Source organism: Nuphar pumila, chromosome 2, assembly GCF_984573655.1.
Source record: "Nuphar pumila chromosome 2, dmNupPumi1.hap1.1, whole genome shotgun sequence".
NCBI classification, from domain to species: Eukaryota; Viridiplantae; Streptophyta; class Magnoliopsida; order Nymphaeales; family Nymphaeaceae; genus Nuphar; species Nuphar pumila.
In genome coordinates this window covers 98,192,470-98,220,022 of record NC_143250.1, presented here as the reverse complement: position 1 = coordinate 98,220,022, position 27,553 = coordinate 98,192,470, and the positions used below count along the sequence as shown (strand labels likewise).

The following is a 27,553-nucleotide window of genomic DNA, read 5'->3' as shown; positions in this document are numbered from 1 at the left end:
TGTATCTCTGTCACACGGTTACTCCATTTTTACTCCCGTACTATATCCTCTAATATACTAGTCATCTTGGCAAACTTCATAAAAATGCATGTATCATTGTTTCCTACATCCATATCCATTTGACATAATCAAAATCAACCCATACAATGGTGTGCTTCCACATTTCAAAATAGTTCTGAAAATGCAAGTGCTCTCGAACAGGTGGAGGGATCCCTTTGGTAGTCAAGTTCGACTTCAGTCTGACTCTTTTTTCTATCATGAAGCTTAATAGTGAGTTTGTTCAAGTAGAGAAGGAAACTTAATATCATCTCATCAAAATCAGATTCCAGGCAACAATCATATACTGAATCTTTCTTTGCACAATTTCTTACGTCTTGCAGGTTTCAGGGAAACAACCAAACATATCACAAAAAGCAGGACCTTCATTTTTTTTCTGCACTAGAAGCTTAAATTCTCATAACCACTGTGACAGAACTCGACTTGCAACAAATAATTAGAACAGTCATTTACATCTCATAAAGGCAAACACAGAAAATAAAAGGACTGCATATCATTACAGTTCTGCATGCTTAAATACTTCAAATCCCTTTTTCTTCTTGCAACCCCAATGGCATCTCCAGGAACACAAGGTGTTAAACAAATCGAGTCTCTTTGAATGGAGAGAGATGATTGTTGCTGTTGAAGGTGATTTAGGAAGAAAAACTGCATATCCATCATCCATGTACTCTGTTCCCACTGGGAAGAGTTGCCATAGGAGGCTTCCTCCCCCAGCTCCACCTCTCCTTGTTGAGTTTAGCAGTGTTTGATATACTGTGCTTATGAGTGTATCCCGAAAACTGTCATTGTAACCGCCATCTTTCGCCGAAACACCAAACTCTGAGAACAGAACTGGCATGTTGAGTGCATTCTCTGCGTCATCAATGTGTGATTCCATCCATGGCCTCACGAATTGAAGATGAGCATCAGAGATGGATGATGAGATCCTTTCATGCATAGGCAAGTTAGCACATGTTCCATGCATATCTTCACTTGTGAATAGTATGATAGTATATAAGCTACCCAATGGTGAAGTATATAAATAATAAATAAACCAGAAAATCTTGTTCCTAAGGAATACATAGACCTATGAAGTACGAATACATGAATCACGATGGCTGCTTCAGGCATCTCATGTCTCATTCATGTGTGTGCATGCAGAGAGAGAGAGAGAGAGAGAGAGAGAGAGAGAGAGAGAGAGAGAGAGAGAGAGATGACCATGTATCAGCGTATAGGTGGACCGAAGCAAAATCAATGGCAAAAGCCCTGTGATTCCTGAGAAAGTCTGTTCCAACTTGTTGAACAAATGTGTTTGGATTGAATTGCACTTTCTGTGGGCTAGAAGGGCCATAAAATCCTTCTGATCCAATCTCTAGCAGGTGATCTTGGTCTATTGATTTCACGTACATTGCCATCACTTCTATCCATGCCTGAAAATATTCTCTTTTAGAAACATCACACACACACACACACACACACACACACACACAGAGAGAGAGAGAGAGAGAGAGAGAGACTTATGTAATTACATGCCCAAGTTTTTGAGCTGTACCAAACCATATGCTAACTAAATTTGATTTTTAAACTTGTTTTGTGGATCTGCAATCTTTGTCATATAGTATTGCAGATGTAGTCAAATGTTATTTTACCATGTGAAAATTTTAACCTGCAGTTTATCCCCAGAAGGGTCTGATGAACACCGAGGCTCATTCATCAACTCCCATGCAAAAATCGTCGGATCGTCCTTGTACGTCACATTAGTTAACGTATTAACCCTCGTCAAAACAGCCTTCATGAAAACAACAGAGAGAAGCAGCATTAACACTTCATGAATTGCATAATAAGAGGCAAGACATTTCAAGAAGACATGCATTGAAATTTGATCCAAAATGGGACTTATATAAATGCAATGTAAAAGTAGACAGGCCAGCATATTTTCTTCATAGCGACTCCCACCGGATGTGCAGGTGCCTTAACTGGTGGGCTCCGTAGGGGCTTGGGTGTCGGTGACCTCACCTGGGGTTTACCTCGCAGAGGGCAGGCCCATTAAGCAGTCCGGCTCTCGGTGAGGGCTCCTCGTCATTAAAAAAAAAATTTCTTCATACCACGTTTTTTTCTATTTTGATAGTCCAAGGAAAAACAGCACCCCACCCACTGACCGCACATTGGCTGGCCTTGGCTGTTGGTAAAACCCTTGAGGGCCTCCCTGCCCACCAGGGAGTACACCCAACTTCGACCTTGTGGCAAGGGATGCCACCAGTGGATTTCGAATTTGTGATGTCCTGTCAACTTGGTGACATTAATAGGTTGCCCCTAACAAATGAGCATATGGTGATTACCACCTTATGTATTGCTGGATCCGGGCACTGAGGAATTAGGATCCAAATTAGTGGCCATAGGGTCCTACAAATGAATGCCCAAAACAACTAAAAGATGGGGCCTTTATCTTGGTTTAATGTGAAAATTGATGAGAATTAATCAATAGTTGGTTAGCGGAAAGCTAGAATCTTTCATGGCCTTTAACAACATTGTAATAAGGGATGCATGTAAACTCCTATTATGGAAGAGGTTTTCTAAATTGGTTTCCCTAGGAATAGGATTAGGGGGTATCAATGAGTCGGGTTTGACCCAGACCCAACCCATACCACACCCTATAGGGTCTATGGTTTTTTGGTGATAAAGAAGGATGTCCAATTAAGAATTTGGGTTGGACCCGAAGGGTTTGATTATACAGATCCAGGTATGGTTATGAAATTTCGTACCAGCAGGGTTTGACCCAAATTCTGATTAAGATAGACAAACTTTCAACATAAAAGACATAAAATATATTATTTTACCAGGTAAGGACTGGGTTTGGTTTATCAATCCTTATCCGACTCGGGTATGGTTTTTCCTACGGTAGGTCTGGACTAGAACCAGCACCTTAAAGTCGGATCCAGGTCCACACCCACACAGGACCAGCCCGAGCTCCACCTGTTGACACCCCCTACCTAGGATTATTACATAAACTCCATGTATGTGAATTCTTTAGATGCTTCCTAGTCTATTTTCATTGGGATGGAAGAGTATAAAAATTGCCTTGATATGAGACTTGAAGTAGGCCTGCAGAGTTGGGTCAGAAAAGAAATCATCATCAGAAGTAAGATTCAGGCCAGCAGATCTTCCCCATTTGACATACTGAGCTTTGCCACCATAAGCTTCCCAGTTATTCGAGAGAGACAAAATAAGCCTGATTTTGTATTTCTTAGCCTCACTAATGACAAAGTCCAATCCCTGCAGGAACATCCAGATTATAATCAATATCATTCAACCAAAGATGATCTGGTCAGTATTACTGCATTAGAAACCTCTGAACATGACATTGATCCTATGCCAGTGGGTACAACATTGGTCCCCTATGTCGCTCATTATATGATGATATATGGTCCCTTGATATTGCCATACCCTCAGGGCCCGTTTGGAAGCGAGAAAAACTCCGATAGGAAAAAAAAGTTTTGCCTATGAGAAGTTTTGATATGATACCTTTTCTAAATGAAAAGTTTTCTCTTGTTTGTATAGCATGAGAAAAAAATTTCAGATCGTCGATGGGTGGTGGTGAGATGGATGGATGGTGGTGGTGATAGTGAGACGACGGGTGGTGGTGGTGAGATGGGTGGTGGAGAGTGTAGATCATCATTTTATTTTGATAGGAAACATTCCTCCCCCCAAGAAGAATATTTCCTATCAAAAAGTGTACTTTAAGAAAAACTTTCTTAACAAAAAAATGTCTTTCGTTTGGAAGGGCCAAAAATTTGTACGGGTTTTTTCCATTTTGCATCACTTTTTCTACACCTTTCTCGCTTCCAAACGTGCCCTTAATGATGATTTGATGGCAATCCATAGATTCCATACATAATAGGACCACCCCATCTTGAGCATCAATTAGTTAGGTGACCATCCATTGTCATGATTTCATGCTGAATTAACAATGACATGTCCCTGACATAGTTCTAACAGCATATGTGGCTTCTATGCTTACCCAGTTGCCTTCATATAGAACATTAAAAGTGATATTGTGGATCAATTATAATGCTAAAGCTAGCCTTGAAAACCACATATCTTTGTTGTTACTAAGGATTCAGCATAAGATCACAACTTTTATGATAGGGTGGGTAGTTTTTTTTTCATAAAGTACAATTTTTCAAGTCGCCAAATTTTAGTACATCGTGAACCATTGATTTTTGAAGCTCTTGAAAAACCTTCTGGTACTTTAACATCATTCAAAGCCCATTTTCTACTAAACTAGGGTCTTGGATCTAGCAAAATTTTGTGAAAAGTAGTAAAAAATATGGTGTTTTTTTTACTAGATTAATGTCATGGTGTTACGGATCTCATCATTTGGAATACGATGGCTTTCATCCTACATCCAATCCTGACCGTCCAATCAACTTCTAGGATTTGCCCACATTTTCACCTGGATGTGAACTGACCCTAGCCGTCCAGATGCTTATCTGGACAGCTAGGATCAGCATAGGATGGAGCCCGTCGTATGTCAAAGGACGGGATCCTTTATGCGGTATCAATAAGCTAAATACTCTCTCTCTCTCTCTTTTCAAGTCGTCAAATTTTAGTACATTGTGAACCATTAATTTCTGACATGTTACGTTTACATCATTGAAAACCTATTTTCTGCTGAACTAATGAAGCAGATTAACATCTATACTGTCTTGGATCTAGCAAAAATTAGAGAAAAGTATAGAAAAACAGATAGCGTCTTTTTACTTAAATTGATGTCATGGTGTCAAAAAGACAAAAACTAAATATTATCCTTCTCTTTTTTTTGAAAGAAATACTACCTTTTAAAATAATATAACGGTGGCTAATATTTATTTAAAAAAATGAATAATATTTGGTCATGGCGCCGCGACGTCCATGTAGTAAAGAAGGCTACCTTATAATATAGTGAATGCAATGAAAGAAAGAAAAACTATAGGGAAACCAGGACTTTGATCACTTGCCTTGAAGACATCTTCATCATAAATACCAGGAGATTTCTGCAGAGCTCTCCATCCACCATCATTGAAGGCCCACGTCCTACACACTGTGAGACCAACAGAAGAAGCCTGCTCGAATATCTCATTAACTTTGCCTCTTGTTGATGCATCAACAGCAAAGACCATCAGCCAGTATGTGTTGAAGCCATTAACATAGAAAGGCTTGTTCTTCACCACAAACTGGCTCCCTTTTTTACCAACCATTGCCCATTCTTCATCACCCACTTCTTCACAGTTGCAGAATCTAGCAGAACCCAACAGGATAATCAATATACAGAAGAAGAATGTATGCATAAAATCTGAGAAATGAATGGTTTTTCCATTGTGGGTATCTATGTTTTCCTATGGTAATGCCTTTTTCATTTGAAAGATATATATATATATATATATATATATATTAGTACATGCATGAAAATGAGTGCTTGTCATTTGAGTAATGTGGAAGAACAGAGAGGACATGGTTGGCTTTACGTTGAAGGGAGGACTTATTATCATTATTACATTCTTTTTAATTGGGAAATCTGGAAGAAAGTGACAATTTGACAGGAAGCACTTGGTTGACAGCTTTTTCAATCATTTCCAAAGGCCAGTATACCACCAAGTCTGGATCATAGTCAGGAATCGTGTCCTCAGGAAAATATGGCCGAGGAAAAATCTTGTGATATTTTCAAGAGGGTAGAGTGTAGCATACACCCTATAGGAGTGAGCAACCAATAAAAAAAGAAAAAAACTAGCAAATATGCTTTCTTTAATGTTCTTTAATCTTTTTAGAAGTTTCTTGGACCAAAGAGTTTGATATTGGAATACCCGCCCTCCTGACCGATCGCCCGAGTGACAGCAGGCCTAGGACGAAGGTGCTTATCCTTCATCTCCATATTCGATTCTCACTGGTGTGCAGGTGCCTTTAACAGGCGGGCTTCTTAACGACTTGGGTGTCGGTGAAATCCACTCAAAGATTATCCGCTTCAGCAAAGAACTTTGTCAAAAAAAAAAAAACATTGGTGCTCCGCTTGTCTGGCAGGAGCAGTTAGTGCACGTCACCTTATGTTGGGAGTTCAAATAACTGGTAGGGGTCTGCCAAACTTTATATAATTAAGAGACTACATGAAATATTTTCTTGAAATAAACTATTAAGTAATATGGGGATAGTGAGTGGTGACACTAACTCTGCCTCTTAAGATATTATTTACCTTTTCATGGAAGAATATACTTGATTGCCCCCTAAGGTGACAAAGCATCCCAATTTCCCTTTGGAAGGTGATTGACACAAGTGAATACCTGCAGACCCCTACCAGTTATACAACTATACTATTGGGTTTTGAACCTGCATCACCCCCAACACAAGGTGACGTGTACTAGCAGCTCCTACCAGACAAGTGGAGCCACTGTTGGTCTGTTAGGGAATACTTGAAGGAAGCTTTTAGCCATTTCAATGAATGTAGGGCCAATATGAGCTTGCCATTAGAACATAATTTTATATGTTTAATTCACACACACACACAAGACACACACGAGAACTGAACATATTAGGCCCCATTTCTCGTTCTGCCCTGTTTTATTATAGATTTGAACCATTGGATGTATTTAGCATGATGAAAATCGACTCTTGGATCATGTTTTTTCTACGAAAAAACATATTTTTATGAGCCAAAAAAGATTGATACCTTCATAGCCATTGATTTTGGATCACGGAAAAACCTGTATACAGGTTAGATTCTGGTTATCCAAAAGCCGGTTCCCACTAAACAAAACCTATAGATTTCATCTATGGTGTTAAATGTGAGAAAAAATACCAAAAACAAGCGATTTTGAGGGGGTCAAAACAAAAAAGTGAGAAACACCAGTGCATTACTATATATATGTATGTATGTATATATACGAAGGTTCAAGGTAATAATACTGTCAAGCACTTAAGAGTTAAATGTTGGACATTTTGGGTTTTACGGGTCCAACCCGCAGTCTGACCCGGTTTGACACAGCCATTAGTGGGTCATGTAACTGGCCAAGTAATGGAGATAGTGGGTGGGAGTTACGTGAATGTGGAGAGACCACATTCACGTAACTGCCTAATCTCCCATTACAAATAAGGGGTTAGGGGCTACTGGGATGATGAGTGACTTGTAGTTGTTTCCCTGCCCAAATTTTGCTCCGCATTCGGACGCTGCGGAAAGGGTCCTGCTCACCGTCGACATAAGGCCTGGGCTCATTGTGGGCGTCGACCGGCTGAGGAGAACGCCGAATCACCTACACGATCAATGGCGAATCCAGGTACGCTCCCTGTCATGTTGTTTTTACAGGGGTATCACCAACAATGGGTTATGGGCCCACCACGCTTCCGCTGCGCGTCGCCGTGTAGGCTGAAACGGCGTTTTGGCATCGGTGGAGTCGCCGTGGAGTGACAACCACCGATTAGCCAAAGACTGTCGCTGTGAGGCGACAGTCATCACCGACAAAAGTCACCCGAAAAAGGCGACATTTTTTTTCCTGTTCTGGCAAACCTTAAAAAAAAAATGTTTTATACCTGTGGCTGTTGGGCTGCAGGCCAGTTTTGCCATCGCCGGGGTGTCTGCCGCTGATTCCAGCCGGTGCCAGCAAATAGGGCGTCGTCGTTGGGCGCCGTCAGTCGCCGGTGTGCTTTCGCCGGAAGATGTCGTCGACCGATGGCAAAAAGGGGTTTAAAACCCCATTTTTGATCTGCCCTGCTCCTTCAGCCATCGGGCTGGGTTGATCGCCGTGGGGCGATTCGCCGTGGAGGGGCAGCCACTGGCCGGCGGCATCCTTGCTGATGTCGCCGGGGCTGCCGCCGGACTGGCAGGCGCTGCCATGCATTTCAGACATCGGACGACAACGCCGTGGATCGTCGCCGTCGGGCGACGTCTTCTGTCGGGAGGGTTGTCGCCGGACCGGCGTCACCGTGGGGTGACGTCGGTCGTCGGCAACCGACGTCAGTCGCCGTTACGGCGACGTGGGTCGCCGTGGAACCGAAAAGGGCGGAAACCCTTTTCGGTTTCCCTGAAATCTCAAACAGAAACCCATCGGGTTTCTGTTTAATTTCAATGTGGGGACCGGATCGGGTCCCGTGTGAAGACCCGATATCAGGCCCGATCCAAACCAGAAATAGATCGGGCCTGCTATTTTTTTTTTGGATCTAACCCGGACCATAATGGGACCGGGTCTGGGTCTGATCCGAAAAAAAAGGTCGGGTCTCCATTTAATATCAGGTCCGGTCTGGATCCATTCTGGAATGGGTCTGATCCGGACCCATTAAGAACCGGGTCGACCCAGGGTCCATAATGGACCGGGTCGAACCCGGAGTCCCTTATAGGACCGGGTCATACCCGGGTCCATGTTGGACCGGGTCGAACCCGGTATTTGGTTTGAATCGGGGCATACCCGGGTCCATGTTGGACCGGGTCGAACCCGGTATCTGGTCTGAACCGGGCCGTATCCGGGTCCATGATGGACCGGGTCGAACCCGGTATCCATTTTTGATCGGGTCTAACCCGGTATCTGTTTTGGATCGGGTCCGACCCGGGCCTGTTTCAGACCGGGTCTAACCTGGGTTTTGGTTCGGGCCGGGTCCGACCCGTATTAAGTATGGGTCGAGTCAGACCCGGATCCCATTTGAAACTGGGTTGGATCCATAAAAACAGAATCCAAACACTATTGAGACTGAATCGGATCAGGAACCTGATCCGACCCCTTCCGGAACCGGTTCGGAGCTATTTTTGACTGGTTCTTTCCATTTTTGCACCGGTTCCGGGATGCTGAGACCCTGTTTTCATAAATATAAAGAAATATTTGGATTTTGGCATACGGTTATAGGGTTTTATGAACTTTTGTTCATATTATGTATCGGTTTATAAGGTTCAGAACCGGTTCGGACCCTTAGATGACCGGTTCGGGGCGGTTTCAGACCGGTTCAGAGTGTTTTAAGACCGGTTCCTACATATGGACCCTGGGTTTTACCCATATGAGCATGCTTTTGTTATTTTTCATGCTTTATAAAGTATTTATTTTGAATAATGCATGACTTATGCATGTTAATTCATGTATTTAGCGTTGGTTAAGTTATGTATGATGATTTTAAGCATGAATTATGACTAAATTTATGATAATTAGTTTATGCATTTTTGTTGTATAAACTAATATTATGTCATGAATATACATGCATTAAAATGTGTGCATGGGTGTGCTCCATAATACGAATAAATTTTTTGGTAAAAGATTTTGATTAACCGATTCATGTAATCACCAAAGTGATCTGAGTCGTGTTAATTGAGGATTCTTTGAACCGTATTAAGATTCGTAATTATGATTGTGTGTGAATTTATGAAACATCGATTATACCCAAAGGTAGGTCATTGTGTTCCAAATTTACACAGGGTGTGATAGTAGATATGCATTCCAGCCCATGAAGCATGTTCGTACCCAAAGGTACAGTGCTGAATTGCCTCTGGATTCATGATCTACTAGTTTCACCAACTGAAGTCAATTCCTTGGGAATTGAAGAGACGGAGCAATCATGAGTATTATCGTTTTTACCAAAGTGAAACGATAATGGCTCAACTATGCTTGTCTCAGAAAAGGTGAAAATAAAGGGTCTCACTTTTACCTTTTCAACACGAGTCTCGTTTGAGCAATAATAGTAACATCTTTCCGTTTTTTGTTCCTTTTATCAGGTTCCTTCCATATCGACGGTTCTAGTAGTATCCCTATCTTAGACGGATCGAATTTTTCTAATTGGAAAGAAATTGTGTTGTTCACTTTGGGCTATATGGATTTAGATCTGGCCCTTAGAATTGACGAACCTCCCACTCTTACAGAGCAGAGTACAGCTGATCAGAAGGCTGCCTTTGAGAAGTGGGAGCGCTCGAACAGACTTAGCCTGTTGCTTTTGCAATCTCGGGTGGCTAAGAACATTCGAGGCGCAATTCCTCACTGTAGGACTGTGAAGGAATTTCTGGGAGCCATTGAGGCTCAATTCATCACTTCTAATAAGGCAAGGGCCGGTACCCTTATGTCCAAATTAGTGTCTATGAAATATGCTGGTGACAGTCACATCCGACAGCACATTTTGGAAATGAGGAATATTGCGACTCAACTGAATGACATGAAGTTCGCCATCTCTGACTCATTTTTAGTCCATTTGATCTTAACCTCGTTACCTACTGAGTATGGACCCTTTAAAATCTCCTACAACACACATAATGATGAGTGGTCTTTTAATGACCTCTTGAGTAAGTGTGTTGAGGAAGAGGAGAGGTTGAAGGGTGAGAGGGTGCCAAGTGCACATATGGCCTCTCATAAGGATAAACAGAGGTCGAGGCCAAAGAAAAGCTTCTTCAAAAAGAAGAATCAGAAGAGAGCCACTGGGGAGAGTTCAAACTCTCAGACGAAAGCCAAATCCTAGTTTGGTGGCCCTTCTATAAAGTGTTTCTTCTGCAAAAAGAAAGGGCATAAGAAGGTGGATTGTTTGAAGTTCAAGAAGTGGCTCGAAAATAAAGGTAATAAGTCATTTGTTTCTCATGAGTGCAATTTAATTCATGTTCCATTGCATAGTTGGTGGATTGATTCTGGTGCCACGGTGCACATTGCCAACTCTTTGCAGGCATTTCTGAACAAAAGGGAACCAACAGAGCATGAAAGAAGCATCTTCTTAGGAAATAAGATGCATTCGCATGTCAAAAGCGTTGGGACCTGCAGAATTGTGTTGGAGTCGGGATTCATGTTGGATTTGGTCGATACATTTTATGTTCCATCTTATAGTCGGAGCCTAATTTCAATTTCAAAACTTGATAAGTTTGATTTTGTATTTAAATTTGAAAAATTTGAACTTATTATTATAAAAAATTCAATGAATATAGGTTCTGCATATATGTGTGATGGTTTGTATCGATTAAGAACCAAACTCCAAATTCAGGAATCTCACTCCATTGAGAACACAATGATTGACAATAAACGTGGTCTAAAGGATGATCAATCCTATTTGCTTTGGCATCGGAGGTTAGGACATATCTCGAAAGAGAGAGTCCAAAGACTCGTAAAAGAGGGAATCCTTGGATCCCTTGATTTTACGAATATAGAGCCATGTGTTGACTGCATAAAGGCTAAGCAGTCTAACACATATAAGAAAGATGCCAAACGCAGCAATGGAAAGTTAGAAATAGTGCATACGGATGTCTGCGGCCCTTTTTCACCGTGTTATACGGGTGAAAAGTATTTTGTCACCTTTATAGACGATTACTCACGGTATATGTATCTCTACTTATTATCTGAAAAATCAGAAGTCTTTCAGGTTTTTAAAGACTTCAAGAAAGAAGTAGAGAAACAAACCGGTGAAGTTATTAAGGTTGTCAAGTTAGATAGAGGTGGCGAATATTATGGTCGTTTCACTGAGATGGGACAAAAGGAAGGTCCATTAGCGCGGTTTCTAAAAGAGGAAGGCATTGTATCTCAGTATACCATGTCTGGTAGTGCTTATCAGAATGGTGTAGCTGAGAGGAGAAACCGTACGCTTAAAGAAATGGTTCGAGCGATGTTGAATCACTCAAACCTTCCTTTAACCTTGTGGGGTGAAGCTCTTAGGACTGCAGTGCATATTTTGAATAAGGTTCCTACGAAAGTTGTTCAAAAGACTCCTTATGAGTTATGGACATGTAGAAAACCTTCTTTGTCATATATGCACATATGGGGATGTCCAACAGAAGCTAAATTGTATAACCCACATATAAAAGCTTTTGATCCTAGGACAACTAGTGGTTTCTTCATTGGTTATCCAGAAAGATCGAAAGGCTTTATGTTTTATTGTCCATCTCATACACCACAGATAGTGGAAACAGATAAAGCAAGATTTCTTGAAAATGGTTCTGTTGGGATAGATGCATCTCAAAATATTAATTTTGAGGAAATGCAGGATTCAGGTTTCTCACCTGCTAAGGATAATGACCCGACTTTCTCTATCATTGTTCCTTCGAGTAATGTAAGAGAAAGTCCAGTCAATGAACATCAATCCCAACTAGATCCGGTTGTTGATGAGGATATACAACAACAACAGGATACAGAGGTTCATTTTGACCCACCTGTAGCACCTGTATGGAGGTCCACTAGAATTAGGAAATCTGCTATCCATCCGGACTATGTGGTGTATTTACAAGAGTCAAATGATTTCATAGACATTGATAAAGATCCCTTCACATTTGCAGAAGCCATTGAAAGTGAAAGATCAACACATTGGATTAATGCCATGAAAGAAGAGCTTGACTCTATGGCAAAGAACCAAGTGTGGGATCTTGTACCTCGACCTGATGGAGTTAGACCTGTTGGTTGTAAATGGGTTTACAAAACCAAAACAGACTCTAAAGGTCATGTGGAGAGGTACAAGGCTAGGCTTGTTGCAAAAGGTTTCACACAGATAGAGGGCATTGATTATAATGAGACTTTTTCTCCTGTCTCAACTAAAGATTCATTAAGAATAATCATGGCCCTCGTAGCTCATTTTGATTTAGAGCTGCATCAGATGGATGTGAAAACCGCCTTCCTGAATGGGGATCTGGATGAGGAGGTATACATGCAACAACCTCCTGGTTTCAGTATAAATGACTCAAATAACTTAGTTTGCAAATTGAATAAGTCAATTTATGGACTTAAACAGGCCTCCCGCCAGTGGTATAAGAAGTTCAATCAGGTAATTATGAACTTTGGATTCACTGAAAACATTGTTGATCAGTGTATTTACATTAAGACTAGTGGGAGTAAGTTCATAATTTTGGTATTATATGTTGAGGATATTCTTCTTGCAACTGATGATTTGAGTCTTTTACATGAAACAAAAGATTTTCTTTCCTCTCATTTCGATATGAAAGACATGGGTGAGGCCACTTATGTCCTTGGAATTGAGATCCGTCGTAACAGAACTAAAGGTGTCCTTGGCCTATCTCAGAAATCCTATATCCTTAAGGTTCTTAAAAGATATGGGATGGAGAATTGTTCTCCTAGTTCGGCACCTATAGTGAAAGGGGATAAATTGAGCTTGAAGGACTGTCCTCAGGATGATATTGCGAAGGCTCAGATGGATGCTGTCCCATATGCTTCAGCAGTTGGGAGTTTACAGTACGCGCAGACCTGCACTCGACCTGATATAGCATTTGTTGTGGGAATGCTTGGTAGATATCAGTCAAATCCAAACATTGCGCACTGGAAGGCAGCGAAGAAGGTCATGCGCTATTTACAAGGAACGGAAGACTATATGTTGATCTACAGGAAAGCTGACCACCTAGAGGTCGTTGGATACTCTGATGAGGACTTAGGAGGATGTATTGACAGTAGAAAATCCACTACTGGATACATTTTCCTTCTAGCAGGTGGTGCTGTCTCATGGAGAAGCGGAAAGCAGTCTACCACTGCTGCTCATACCATGGAGGCAGAATTTATTGCTCTATACGAGACTTCGTCACAGGCCATTTGGATAAGGAACTTCATTATGGGTCTTGGTATAGTGGACTCTATTGAGAGACCACTAAAGATCTTTTGTGATAATGAAGCAGCCGTGTCTTTTTCAAATAACAACAAGAGCTCAACATCGTGTCGACACATGGAGTTAAAATATTTTGTTGTTAAGGAAAGGACTGAGAATCATCTGGTATGTATTGATACAATTGGGATGAAGGAAATAACTGCGGATCCCCTTACTAAAGGGCTAGCACCGGGATTGTATTCCCAACATGTAAAGGGGATGAGTCTTTTTGATTCCTTCTGATGTATGACAATACATTATGTAATCACATTTGTGTTTATGTTTTGATTCTCTAAAGTTTTGTGTTATTGTTGATTTTGCATAAAGAATCTCTCATATGGGTTAGAGAGAATAGCAGAATAACAATATTAAAGGACCAATAGAATAGGTCAGAGACCAACCTATTCATAAAGGTAATTTCTTTACATGCCTAAGCACTGAAGGTGAATTGTAGTGTAGTACAAGAAAATATGACATTTCATAAAGGGGTGTTCATATTCTTGACTCATACGATTTATCCTTGTGATAAAGGGTGGCATGTGAACCCACATGAAGAATTAAATCGAGATAACGGTATACACCTCGATTTAGTACACTTTTGGTGTCAATGGGTCAAGTGGGAGAATGTTGGACATTTTGGGTTTTACGGGTCCAACCCGCAGTCTGACCCGGTTTGACACAGCCATTAGTGGGTCTTGTAACTGGCCAAGTAATGGAGATAGTGGGTGGGAGTTACGTGAATGTGGAGAGACCACATTCACGTAACTGCCTAATCTCCCATTATAAATAAGGGGTTAGGGGCTACTGGGATGATGAGTGACTTGTAGTTGTTTCCCTGCCCAAATTCTGCTCCGCATTCGGACGCTGCGGAAAGGGTCCTGCTCACCGTCGACATAAGGCCTGGGCTCATTGTGGGTGTCGACCGGCTGAGGAGAACGCCGAATCACCTACACGATCAATGGCGAATCCAGGTACGCTCCCTGTCATGTTGTTTTTACAAGGGTATCGCCAACATTAAATGCAACACCTTACCAGTAAATGATAGTACCAGCAACACTATTGTAATATTATCATATCATTGATGGCCAAGTTGGAAGAGAAAAATCACTTTTGGAGAAACTAATGCTAAAATATTAAATTCTTAAAAGAAAATTTCAAAATGCCATTTAACTTTTTGGCATCATTCAGAGATGCACCAAACCTTTGTAACTAAACTATCAAGGCAGACTTGTATGGCAGGAGCAATTAGTGCACGTCACCTTGTTGTTGGGGTGTTGCAAGTTCGAATCCCAATGGTATATGGTTGTATAACTGGTAGGTGTCTGCTTAACCCTAGCTTTCTCTATAAAAAAAATACCAAGGCAGCCAAAAACTCATGAGAATTTGGAAATTTTGTGAAAAAACTCACATTTTTTAGCAAAATCTTGGCAATAAAAAGTAAATAAAAATATAAAAAATAATTTTTATAAAAAAAGATAAATACAAATATTTAAAAATAAAAATTACACAATTTTTTACAATAGATAGTCTATAAAAATATAAATATTATGTTTAAAATGCAATATTTATGCTTTTGACCAAAAACTCATGAAAAATACCGTTTTCAACTCGAGTAATTAAATATCATGAGTTTTTAATAAATCTCGCAAGATTTGTCACTATGCATGTTTGATAGCTTGTATGTGCCCCACACAAAAACGACAACATCAAATACCTCTTAAGTTAAAACCTCATGGTCTCAAATATTAACTTTGTCTTTGGAGGCTTAGGAATTAGGTGGATTTTGATTAGATATTCTCTTCATTAATTTTGACTCCTGTTATCATTTATTCAACCTTAAATATATTGATCTCTAGATTGTCATTGTCTCTATGCCAACAACAAAATTGGGTGAACTAAAACAAGGAAGGAATAATAAAAAAAAGCAGAACAAAATTTTAGAGGGCATACTTGAGATTTTGCTATAAAAATCTTATTATTATTTTTAATTATCCTTAGCGCACTTAAGACTTTTGAGACATACAATCATATTTTTAATATGCTGAAACCCATGAATCAATCTGGAAATTGTGTTTTTTTCTCCTTTTTTGACAAGCAGAGGGAGAGAATGGCGCTCAGTGGAAGTTGGACACTGGCCACCGCTTCCTACATAAACCCACGGGCCCTCTGCCCCCCCTTGCACCTTGCCGAATGAGATCACCTTGCAACTTGCCCCAAAGGGGTTTGGTGTACGTAGTGGGATGGGGTCTAAGCCATTAGGCAAGAAGTTTAGGTTAAATCTCATGGGCGTCACCTCATGTCAAAGCAGAAGCGTGGCCACTTCCTGAGTGTTAAGATCTAACTCTTTGTGCTATGACAAATCATGATCATCTCTCCACCACACAGTGTAAATCGTTACATGAGCTATGACAAATCATGATCATCTTTCCACCACACAGTGTAAATCGACATAGTGTAAATCGTTATCCATAAAATCACTATTGATCACAATTGCTACCGTGATTTCAGGATAGCGGTTATTTCTGGAAGGCTCTATCATCCTCAACCGAATATTTTAGACAAATCTTTTTCAGTTGTTGTATTTTTGGTCACTGTAACTTTTCCTTTTTTGTGTTGCTTATCTTGTAATCTTCCGGATGTATATATTCAGTATTGAGAATACAAAGAACAACTTTTATCGCAACTCTCTTGTCATCTCTGCATATGATAACCTAGTTGGTTATTTTACATGGTATCAGAGCTTATTTGATTTTTCATTAAGAAGACTCTATTACAGGTTTCTGACGTGATCATTGATGAAGGAACGCAATGAAACCAATAGTACTACAAGTAACACTTCTACAGGTAGCTCCATGATGTCTTCCAACTCAGATCCAGCGAGCCCATACTATCTACATCATTCAGATAGTCCAGGCTCAATCCTAGTCACACAACTGCTCGACAAAGATAATTACCCCACTTGGAGTAGGGCAATGACAATGACGTTGAGTGCGAAGAATAAAATCAGCTTCATAGACGATATAATACCTAAACTAGATTCTTCATCATCTGAGTCTTTGTTGTGGATACGATGCAATCATATGATTCTTTCCTGGATTTTAAATTCTATTTCGAGAGACTTTGCCAATAGCATAATTTATGCTACCTCTGCTAAAGAAGTTTGGGATGCTCTTAGAGAGAGACTTACTCAGAGTGTTGCCCCTAGAATATATCAAATTCAACTACCATTATGAAACATCAACAAGAATCTCTTTCAGTAGCATCATACTTTACTAAACTTAAAGGATATTGGGATCAACTATCTTTATATTCTCCCATGCCGACTTGCACATGTGAGGCTGCTAGAACCATGATTAATCAACTTCATAGAGAACATGCCATTCAATTCTTAATGGGTCTGAATGATTCGTTCAACACTGTAAAAGGTCAAATCTTATTAATGGAGCCATTACCTTCTATTGCAAAGGCTTTTTCGTTAGTGCTCCAAGAGGAGAAACAAAGAGAATCTAGACACAGTCCGATTCAATCCATGGATAGGACTACACGTAATGTCAATTCAAGATATGCAAATAGGCTGACTACAAATACCTTTCAAAAAACTAAAAATCGAAATCTGAAGGGAAACCAAAAAGGCAGACCCGTGTGCTCTCATTGCAACAAAGTTGGTCATGTGAAAGACAAGTGCTTTATTCTTCATGGGTTCCCGCCAAGTCATAAGCTTCATAATGCAAATCAAAGGATTACAGAAGCTGCAAATTCAATTTCACGTGACCATAGTGGAATTGGTGTTGAAGGAAAGGCTCGCAATGGTGATATGGTTGCTGGTTCAAGCTCATCAGGTCCTTCATTCACCTTAGAAGAATATCATCAGCTTATGTCGCTTCTTCGTCAGAATGTTCCATCAGCAAACCTTGCAGGTCTATCAGTCTCCAACTATACCTTGTGTACATGTAACTGGGTTATAGATTCTAGAGCAAGTGATCATATGGTTGCTTCTCCAACATTCATGACTCAATCATCCTAGAATTCTTCAGTTCCTCCAGTAAAACTGCCAAATGGTAGTTTTACTCCAGTCTCCCATATTGGCTATGTCACTTCCAATTTAAATATTTATGATGTATTATGCATTCATTTCTTTAGGTTCAATTTACTCTCAATTAGTAAACTAACTAAACAATTAAATTGTTCAGTGACATTTTTTCTGAACTACTGTCTTATTCAAGACCTACAATCAAGGTTGACGATTGGAGTGGGTGAGGAAAAAGATGAACTATACTACTTCAATCACTCTTCACCTATTTCATCAGCCTTATCATCACAACAATCAATCATACATCTCTGGCATTGGCGTCTCGGACATCCATCTCCTTCTCGAATGAAACTTTGTAATAGTTATGATTTTAGTATTCAGATGAATAATTAATGTCATTGTGAAATTTGCCCTAGAGCAAAACAGTCAAGACTCGCTTTCTCTCTGAGTGAAATTGCTATAAAAAAACCTTTTAATTTAATTCATTGTGATATTTGAGGACCTTATTCCCAAGCCTCTTTGAATGGTGCCCACTATTTTTTAAGCATTTTTTATGATTTTACTAGATGCACCTGGATATATTTAATGAGACATAAATTTGAAACCCAGGGTTTATTAAAGTTTTACTTCTGCTTGATTGACACTCAACATAAAGGCTCAATCAAAATCATCCGAACGGATAATGGGTCTGAATTTTTTTCAAATGAAATGCAAGATTTTCTCTTATCTCGTGGAGTTGTTCATCAACATTCTTGTGTTGCAAATCCTCAACAGAACAATGTGGTTGAACAAAAGCATCGTTACCTCCTTGAGGATGCTCGGGCTCTGCATTTTCAAGGTAATCTCCCTCTAAAATTTTGGGGTGAATGTATCCTAATAGCCACTTATCTTATCAATCGCATCCCTACCTTAAAACTGGGAGGCAAAACTCCATTCGAAAAATTGTTTAAAAAAACTGAGTTATACGCACCTCAAGGTGTTTGGATGTTTGTGTTATGCTACTAATACTAATGAATTCAAGACCAAATTTGATTCTCGAGCCTCAAAGTGTGCTTTCCTTGGTTATGCTCATGGAAAAAAAACTTATAGAGTTTTTGATCTGGAAAAAAAACAAATTATTTTTTAGTTGAGATGTTGTTTTTCAAGAACAATTTTTTTCATTTCATATGAGTAAAGAGACCCTGTCTGAACCAGTGCTACCTGTGCCTCTTGGGGACCACCATGTTTCACCTCTTCATAATTCAACATCACTTGAAAGTTGTCATCCTGCTACTTCAAATCTAGAAGAAACTCAGTTATCTCCAGGTCAACCTCAAACCAATGAACCTTCTCCAAATCCAGTTCCCACCTTCATGACTTCTCCTGAACCAGTTTTATCATCCCATTTACGACGATCTACCAGAGAACGTCAACCATCTATTCAATTGAAGGATTTTTACTATGCGTTGATTCATTCCTCACCTTAACCATCATCAAAATCGATTGGAGGTACGTGTTTTCTTTTGTCCAATTTTGTTTCCTTTGATAAATTTTCTCTCTCTTATAAAGCCTTTCTTGCTAACATATTCAATGATGTTGAACCCACAACCTTCACCCAAGCTATGAAACATTCTTGTTAGAGAGAGGCAATGACTGCTGAAATTCAGGCCCTTGAAGCAAACCATACTTGGACTATCACCGAATTACCACCAGGAATCAAACCCATTGGGAGCAAGTGGATTTATAAGATTAAATATAAATCTGATGGATCCATTGAACGCTATAAGGCTCAGTTGATCACTAAAAAATATTATCAACAAGAGGGTCTCGATTATCATGAAACATTTACCCCTGTGGCGAAGATGACTACCATTTGATGTCTTCTCGTTGTGGCGGCCACACAAAATTGGATTTTACAACAAATGGATGTGCATAATGCCTTCCTTCATGGAGATTTGAAAGAAGATGTTTATATGTCTATTCCTCCTGGATTTGCATGACAGAGGGAGCATCGAGTGTGCAAACTTCACAAGTCCTTGTATGGGCCCCAGAAATTGGTTTGCAAAATTCTCCTCTGCTCTCCTTAACTTTGGTTTTCATCAATCTCCAGCAGAGTATTCTCTATTTACTTTTCAACAAGATGATGCCTTCATTGTATTACTTGTATATGTAGATGATCTCATTCTTGTTGAAAACAAGGAGTCTGTCATTCAAACTGTCAAGAAATATCTACATAGTCAGTTTCATATGAAGGATCTTGGTAACTTGAAATATTTTTTGGAAATCGAGGTGGCTCATGCAAAGGAGGGTATATTCCTTTCTCAAAGAAAATATACTCTAGAATTACTTGATGAAACAGGTTTATTGGGAGCTAAACCTATTAATTTTCCTATGGAGCAACGACAACATCTCACAAGTATCGAGAAAAATTTATTGCATGATCCAACCATCTATCGACGTCGTATTGGGCGTCTCATCTATTTGACTATAACTCGACCAAATATTTTGTTTTCAGCATATATCTTAAGTCAGTTCATGCATGCTCCATGGCAACCTCACATGGATGCAACACTTTGTGTTGTCAAATACTTGAAGTGCCATCCAGGTCAAGGGTTGTTTTTGTCTTCTTCGTCTCCTCTTCGGATTCATGCTTATTGTGACTCTGATTGGGCTGCTTGTCCGAAAACTAGACTTTCATTGACTGGCTATTGTATTTTTTTGGGTTCTACACCAGTGTCTTGGAAGACCAAGAAGCAACCTATTGTGTCCAGATCCTCAGCCGAGGCCGAATATAGAGCCATGGCTAATGTTGTTTGTGAAGTCACTTGGATTCGTCTTCTTCTCTTATCATTAGGGGTATCTCATGTACCGCCAACAATGCTATACTGCGACAATCAAGTTGCGCTTCACATTGCTGCCAACCCTATTTTTCATGAATGCACAAAGCACATTAATATAGATTGTCATATCGTTCATTCAAAATTGTGTCAAGGGCTCATTCACACTGCTTATGTACACACATCTAAACAACTAGCTGATTTATTTACTAAGCCTCTTGGACATGATCTCTTCATGAAGTTGGTTTCCAATCTGAGCCTTCGTGATCTACATGCTCCAGATTGAGGGGGAGTGTTAAGATCTAACTCTCTGTGCTATGACAAATTGTGACAATCTCTCCACCACATAGTATAAATCGTTATATGAGCTATGGCAAATCGTGATCATCTTTCCACCACACAGTGTAAATCGACACAGTGTAAATTGTTATCCATAAAATTGCTATTGATCACAATTGCTACCGTGATTTCAGGATAGCGGTTATTTCTGGAAGGCTCTATCATCCTCAACCGAATATCTTAAAATATCTTAGACGGATCTTTTTCAGTTATTGTATTTTTGGTCACTATAACTTTTCCTTTTTTTGTTTTGCTTATCTTGTAATCTTCCGGATGTATATATTCAGTGTTGAGAATACAAAGAACAACTTTTATCGCAACTCTCTTGTCATCTCTGCATATGATAACCTAGTTGGTTATTTCACACTGAGAGCAAAGAGTAAGCCTATAGAGTTTTATGTTGTCAAGACAATGACCGTAAGTATACAGCCAAAGCCAACACCACTGGGTCTATGTTCTAGCAAATTCTAGTATAAATATAAAAAAAAACACTCTGCAACTTCCTTCATCAATTCTCCTACCTATCCAGGCCTCTTGGGCAAAGGTGGTTGGTGGTCTTGGGAAGGAAGGGACCACTCCGATCAAGACCTACAGAAGCACCCTAGACCACCAGAAACCTCGCATCGTCATTCCTAAGAATAGTTATGAACAACTACTGGCACCCCTACGTTGGACAGTGATAGTGGGCTTCCTGAGCAAGCTGCAGGATCGGCGAATGCAGTACCGCTTATGGGGATAAATTTTAACCTCCACCCCGCCTCGATCCATATTTCATGCCCTCCATCCCCGATCCAAACTGGGCGAGGGGGGTGGGACCCCATTTCTCCTTGGTGTATAGTCATCCCTTGAAGGATTTGGGGTGAGGCGGGGCATAAGTCCATCCCCGCATGGGGATAGATTTTAACCTTCGTCCTCGCCTCCCTTCCTGTTTCATGCCCTTCATCGGTCCAAACGGGGTGAGGCAAGGCAGGGCCCGCTATCCCCCAGTCCACTTCCATCCCTACCCAAATGTGACCTATATGTTACTTGGGTTGGGTCTGGGTCAACTTGAATAACATTTAAGATTGGTGTTTTTTATGCTCATACATAGATTTGCAGGTTCAGATAATTCTAATGGCCATAGATGGTGGTTTTGAAGCATTTGTTTTGCCATATCTCCTTTGATCTGCAATCCATCAAACCACTAAGGCTTGAAGCCAACATGCATGTTACCCAACTGCTTATTAATGCACAACTAAAGTATTTTCCTAGCTGCCCATCAGTGGACAAATGAAGTCAAGAGGAAATCCATAGATTTTTTTTAAGGGGCGTGTATTTCATATCCTTTCTTATAAAAGAGACTCTCTTTCATAAGAAATGTAGTCTCTTTCAATGTGAAACATGAATGTCCATGAGAAATATAAAAGCCAAAAAACAGCTTTTCTGTCAAAATGAGTTCATACCTACCTTATGGAGGACTTTCCTTCCAAAGTGACCCTTTCAAAGGAAAAAGACTTCTTTTGGGTGGGCCCAAACTCTGGCCTGCTGAAAGCTTGACTCAGCTATTGTCAGGCTCATGCTTGATCGGACTTATCAGGAGGCAGCACGTGGCAGATCAAACCCCACTTGTCATGGGTCCGGCATAGGACTACCCATTGAGGTCCCCCTGCCCACCAAAGAGTATACCCAATGTCAACCTTGTCACAAGGGATGCTCCCCGTGGGTTTTTATCTCATAATGTCTGGTCAATACTTATCACGATTTAATCGGTAAGAATTTTGAGATAAATAAGATTTTGGAAAGTAAGCCAAACATTATCCTAATTCTCTCTTCCCAATGAATTTCTGTTCCTAAGAATTCAAGAAAAGACTCAATTTTTCATCTAGTTTGGGATAGAAACAGTATTGAATATGGATTTCGAAGAATGAAACTAGTTCTAGACCCATGTCGAATATGTATATCATAGTATGATTCTGCATCAGGTTATATGTGAGAATCGTTGTACTAAATCAAGTGAAAGTAGGTAAAATGCAATGGCGAAGCCACGTTGTGGGGAGGGTGGATACATGCCCACCCTAACCCTTGTTTGGCTTTGTTTTGTGCTATGTAGAGCGGGTATGGGTGCCCACCCTGTCCCAGGTCAAGGTAGGCACTCATGCCTGATGGCCTAGCCCTTTTGCTCTCCCTCCCTGATACCCTAACCCCACTCCCTCTCTCTACAACCCTCTTCACAACTCCACGTGACCCCCCAATCTCTCTCGCCCTTCGACCCTTCTCATGGCCCTTCGAGCAACCTAACCATTTCGAGCAACCTAACCATCTGATCATTGGGCAGTACTAGTGGTGATGTATACTGTAATGCCTTTAGATTTTAAACCACTTATAAAACATGTAAAAATTAAAACTTTTTTTTATTGAATAATAATCAAGAAAAACATTTTTAACTTTGGTTCAAAACCTCAAGCGAGTTACATTTCACATAAAAATGATTATACTAAATTTAAATGTGAATAACATGACTCATTTAAAATACTTCAATTCTAAAATAACAGAGTATTACGAAACCAACACAATAGTAACATGTATCTGAATTTAGTGTCCGAAAAAAGAAAAGTGATTGACTCATCGATGTCATCGCAGCATCCTGCATCCATAAACTCATGAAAGCTGAGTAGGTCTACATAAGAACACATGGTGAGTGTATAAAACTAATGCATGTTCTTTAATGATAACATAATCCATCTAATCAAATATCCATAATATACATCCATCATGGTACACATACGTGATATATGTAAATCAAGAAAACATAATGCATTTATGAGCAACATGAATAGGTAGGTGTGATGTGTCATTTACATAATAAGTCAATATATTCATTTATAAGCATGATATGTCATTCACCTAATATATAACATATTTATTTCAACCATACTATGATCTATAGTCAATCTTAGTTTAGCATGTAATCATGCTACAATAATTAGAGTACAATTAAATTCATGGATTCACAACTTGCTATCTTAACCAACTCATTCGATCATCACAATCCATCACAATCAATATATTTAATTTGTTCAATCTTTTAGAGAATTACCGCATCTTGGAATAAGTTTCATGCCAGATCACTTGATATTGGAAATACCTACCCTCATAGGCTCATCCAAACTGGATCATATCTGGATTTTGAAAATGTACACTCTCATAGACTCGTTCTCGTCGGATCATATCTGGATCTCAGTCGTGTACACCCTCACATAATTATCTTATTCGAGTACCTATTGTTGGATTTGTACATCTTCACAGGCTCACTTAAGCGGACTACCTGATGTTGGACTTGTATAATTGCACATGATCCTCCTCTTGAGAATAGTTTCTAAAAGGGTTATTTTATCAAGTAGATTCAATTGCCATACATGTATAAACAGAGTTGACTGCTTACAGGGTTGATGACCACCAATTCGAACACAAACATTTATACATGCAATATGCATTATATCATAAATTCAGTCTTATGATAATGTAAATCACAAGATTATCGGCCACAACTTTAGAGCACCAACACATATCAATTCAGATGACCATACGCAAGGTTAAGAGTCACCCGTCTAGGCTTGATCAATTAGTTGATCTCATATCAAAAGAAACTATCACATATTTCATTTCTATCATGATATAATTTAATCATTTTATACATGCATCATTCAATATGCATCACATCAGATACCAACATATCATAACATCGTATTTCATAATATTCATATGTTCGTAAATTAAACTTTAAAGCATGCGCACGAAAATCCAAAACATGTGTATTCGATATGCGAAATCAATTATACTTCATAACATGTGTACATAATTTTAAATATACATATTTAATTCTAAACATACATATTTCACAATACGAAGCACCTAAACCTCTACACATGTGAATATATATACATATATTCATAAAATCATGCATGCGAACATATATACATATTTTATTCATAATCAATGTAAACGAGCATCTATTTTACTTAATTTAAATCATGCATTAGAATCACACAAATACCAGAGTTAATATAAATTTACCCTACCTCGAAACATGCGAGGATAGTGTATGTTTGTCGATGATATAAATACAATAGAGTAAGCTCATGCACCTCGAGTCCCATGTCAAGTATGAAAACTTAAGCGGGTCTAACGACATTGATGACAAAGCAACATGACACACATCAGGAGGTGGCAATAGGGGAGTCAACTCCACTGCAGGGAGGGTCGACCTTTGTAGAGAGAGAGAGAAGAGGGTGGTCACGGTGGTGAACACAGGAGGAAAATTCATAGGTGTTTGGCTGGTGGGTGACTTCTGCTCATCGGGTGAGGGTGGCCATCATGAACCATTATAAGATAGTGAGATATGAAAAAATGAAAGGGTGAGAGTCATCTTATAGGCAAGAGAGGAAGAAAAAACAAGGAGTGAAAACCACGGGTTGTAAAACAAGGAATGAAAATCATGAGTTATATAATAAATGGTAAAAACCATGGGGTTTGTGCTTTGGTTTTGAATTTGGTGAGACCCTTTCGGGTGTTATCAAATTCAACCTATATATATATATATATATATATATATATATATATATATATATATATATATATATATATATAATTCTTTTTTATCTTGAATGGATCCAAATCTTTACTTAATTTTTATGAGATTCATTTGGGTCTCAAATGGATCCAAATCATCATTTAGTATTAGTGAGATCTATTTAGGCCTCGGATGGATCCAAAATCTTGTTTACCTTTGGAAAATCTGTTTGCATCTCTAGTAGATCAAAATCCTTAGCATGACCTATTTGGGTCTTGGATGAATCTAGAATACTTTTACATCCAGTTTAAACCCTAATACGGGTCTAAATCATACTCAAACTCATTTGGGTCAACCTGAATCATTCAGAGATCCAAATCTGGATAACTTAAGATCCAGTGGATCCAATGTGTTTATTTGGACAGTTCAAATTTGTGTCAGTGCGGGTTAATCATCTTGGATCCCTACTGAAGTCAAAATCCAAATATCTCGTACAGAACATCGTAAATTCTAATTAAATTTATTAATTAATTATAATTTATCATAAACAAGAATAACTTGTTAAATAATTAAAATTCATCAGTGTAGACTGGTATTCAAATAGGTAAAACCCTCCATATTTCATTAAAATATTCGATAAAATTTTTAAATATTACACATACACCCCTTGAGCTCTCTCTCTCTCCCCCAAAAACTTTGAGAGATTGCATCCGACCATATGCCCTCCAACAACCTCTCCAATGGACACCCCGGGTGATTGGATCTTCTTCTTCTTCCTCTTTGTTTTCTTAGATGGGTCCCAAAAGAAACTTGTTGGGTTATCCATTAATTTTTTTACTTGATAGAGGTTTGCTTCTAAGTTTTTTTAAATTAGCATAATGGATGATGTTTGTTAGTGTTTAAGTTATTTGTTTATTTTTTAATAGCATGAATGTTTAATCAGAGATTTTGTTTAGTTAAAAAGCATAAAAAAATTTTATTTTAGTTTTTCAAATGACATGAGTATTTAATTAGTTATATCTATATAATTTTTTCAATCGATGTTACATGATTCCATGAATGTATTCCTAGTTTTGGTTGGATTTTGCATAGCTTTTATTTTTTTAATATCATATATATGAATGATGTTTGTTAGGATTTAGGTATTTTAGAATGATATAAATGTTTAGTTATGGTTTTAGTTTTTTAGGGTTTTTGTAACAATAAAAACGGATCTAATTCAATTTATATATTTTGGCCAATTGTCATAAAAAATGGTATATTTATAGCCTATTCACAAAAAGAAAGGACCCTACATTCTCACTAATTACATTCTACGACCTGCATTTTTCTCTTTCATCACAAGGACACTCTTAAAATCAACTATTTAAAACTTTTAAGGTAGTTACCACTATGGGAGTCGCCGCATGGGTACTGAGATAAAGGTGTTCCATCAAACCCCACCCCACTGGTACATGGGCATGTTTGTAGCTTTTATAAGTGGGACATGTAAGGTAGGGTGGTTGTGGGGCTCTACTTGGGATTTTCGTCGGGTTCCTCCTCATATAAAAAAAAATATTTTAACATGGCAAAGCGACTAAAATGTCATTGAGATTTGTTTCATAAAACTGGCTTGTAAATTAATGCTTAGTGTGAAGCTTTAAAAAAAATGCCATAAAGATAACCAAAAAATGGAGGACATGATTGTGATTTAGTGACATAAAGGAAGTGTTGCTAAAACAGATGGCAATTGGCAAAGCGAGTTGGGCCCCACATGTGAGGGTTTCTACCTGGCCGTTGGATGTAAGCCACATAACAATGAGAACGGCTGGACATCCATCACTGTGAGTCCACGCCCAGCAGATTACCGCTCCTCTCCTTGAAGGGCCGGTCAAAGGACAAAAAAAAGGGACCCATTAGATATAATGACAATTTTACCCTTTATAATACTTTTTATGATAAAAAATTTAAGGTGTAATTAATTAATTATTTATAAATAAGAGAAACTTTGTCTTTTATTTCACTGACATTTTTTTTAATATTTACACGGAAAATTTGTCATCAAAATCAGAGACATAACGGTGAAAATAATTTTTTTTTTTTGCACAGGCACAGGTTGGCTTTAAGAAGAGATGAAAATCTAGCTGTCGGATTGCTTTAGGAGGAGATCTGGGACGTACCTCACACGCTTTTTGGCACACGAGCAATACAAGGATTAGCCTCGCCGGAATTCACTGCAGTTGACGTCGGAATTTC

The 27,553-nt window shown here is 39.1% G+C and overlaps 1 protein-coding gene across 1 annotated transcript; it reads right to left on the bottom strand.

The window, feature by feature from the left end:
* Positions 1 to 459: 459 nt before the first annotated feature.
* LOC149846337 (mannan endo-1,4-beta-mannosidase 6-like) lies at positions 460 to 27,553 on the bottom strand. Its single transcript, XM_089997956.1, has 7 exons — positions 27,478 to 27,553; positions 27,088 to 27,175; positions 5,034 to 5,313; positions 3,115 to 3,309; positions 1,703 to 1,825; positions 1,255 to 1,466; positions 460 to 983 (listed from the first exon to the last, which is right to left on the bottom strand). The coding sequence occupies exons 2-7, from the start codon at positions 27,135 to 27,137 to the stop codon at positions 554 to 556; spliced, it is 1,290 nt and encodes a 429-aa protein (XP_089854082.1). The 5' UTR covers positions 27,138 to 27,175; positions 27,478 to 27,553; the 3' UTR covers positions 460 to 553.

Coding starts and splice junctions, on each gene's coding strand:
- LOC149846337 (XM_089997956.1), bottom strand. CDS start 27,137: ATGGATGTCCAGCCGTTCTCATTGTTATGTGGCTTACATCCAACGGCC. Junction 3,310..5,033: donor ATGATGAAGATGTCTTCAAG/GCAAGTGATCAA, acceptor ATGTTCCTGCAG/GGATTGGACTTTGTCATTAG. Junction 1,826..3,114: donor ACTTCAAGTCTCATATCAAG/GCAATTTTTATA, acceptor GTTTTCATGAAG/GCTGTTTTGACGAGGGTTAA.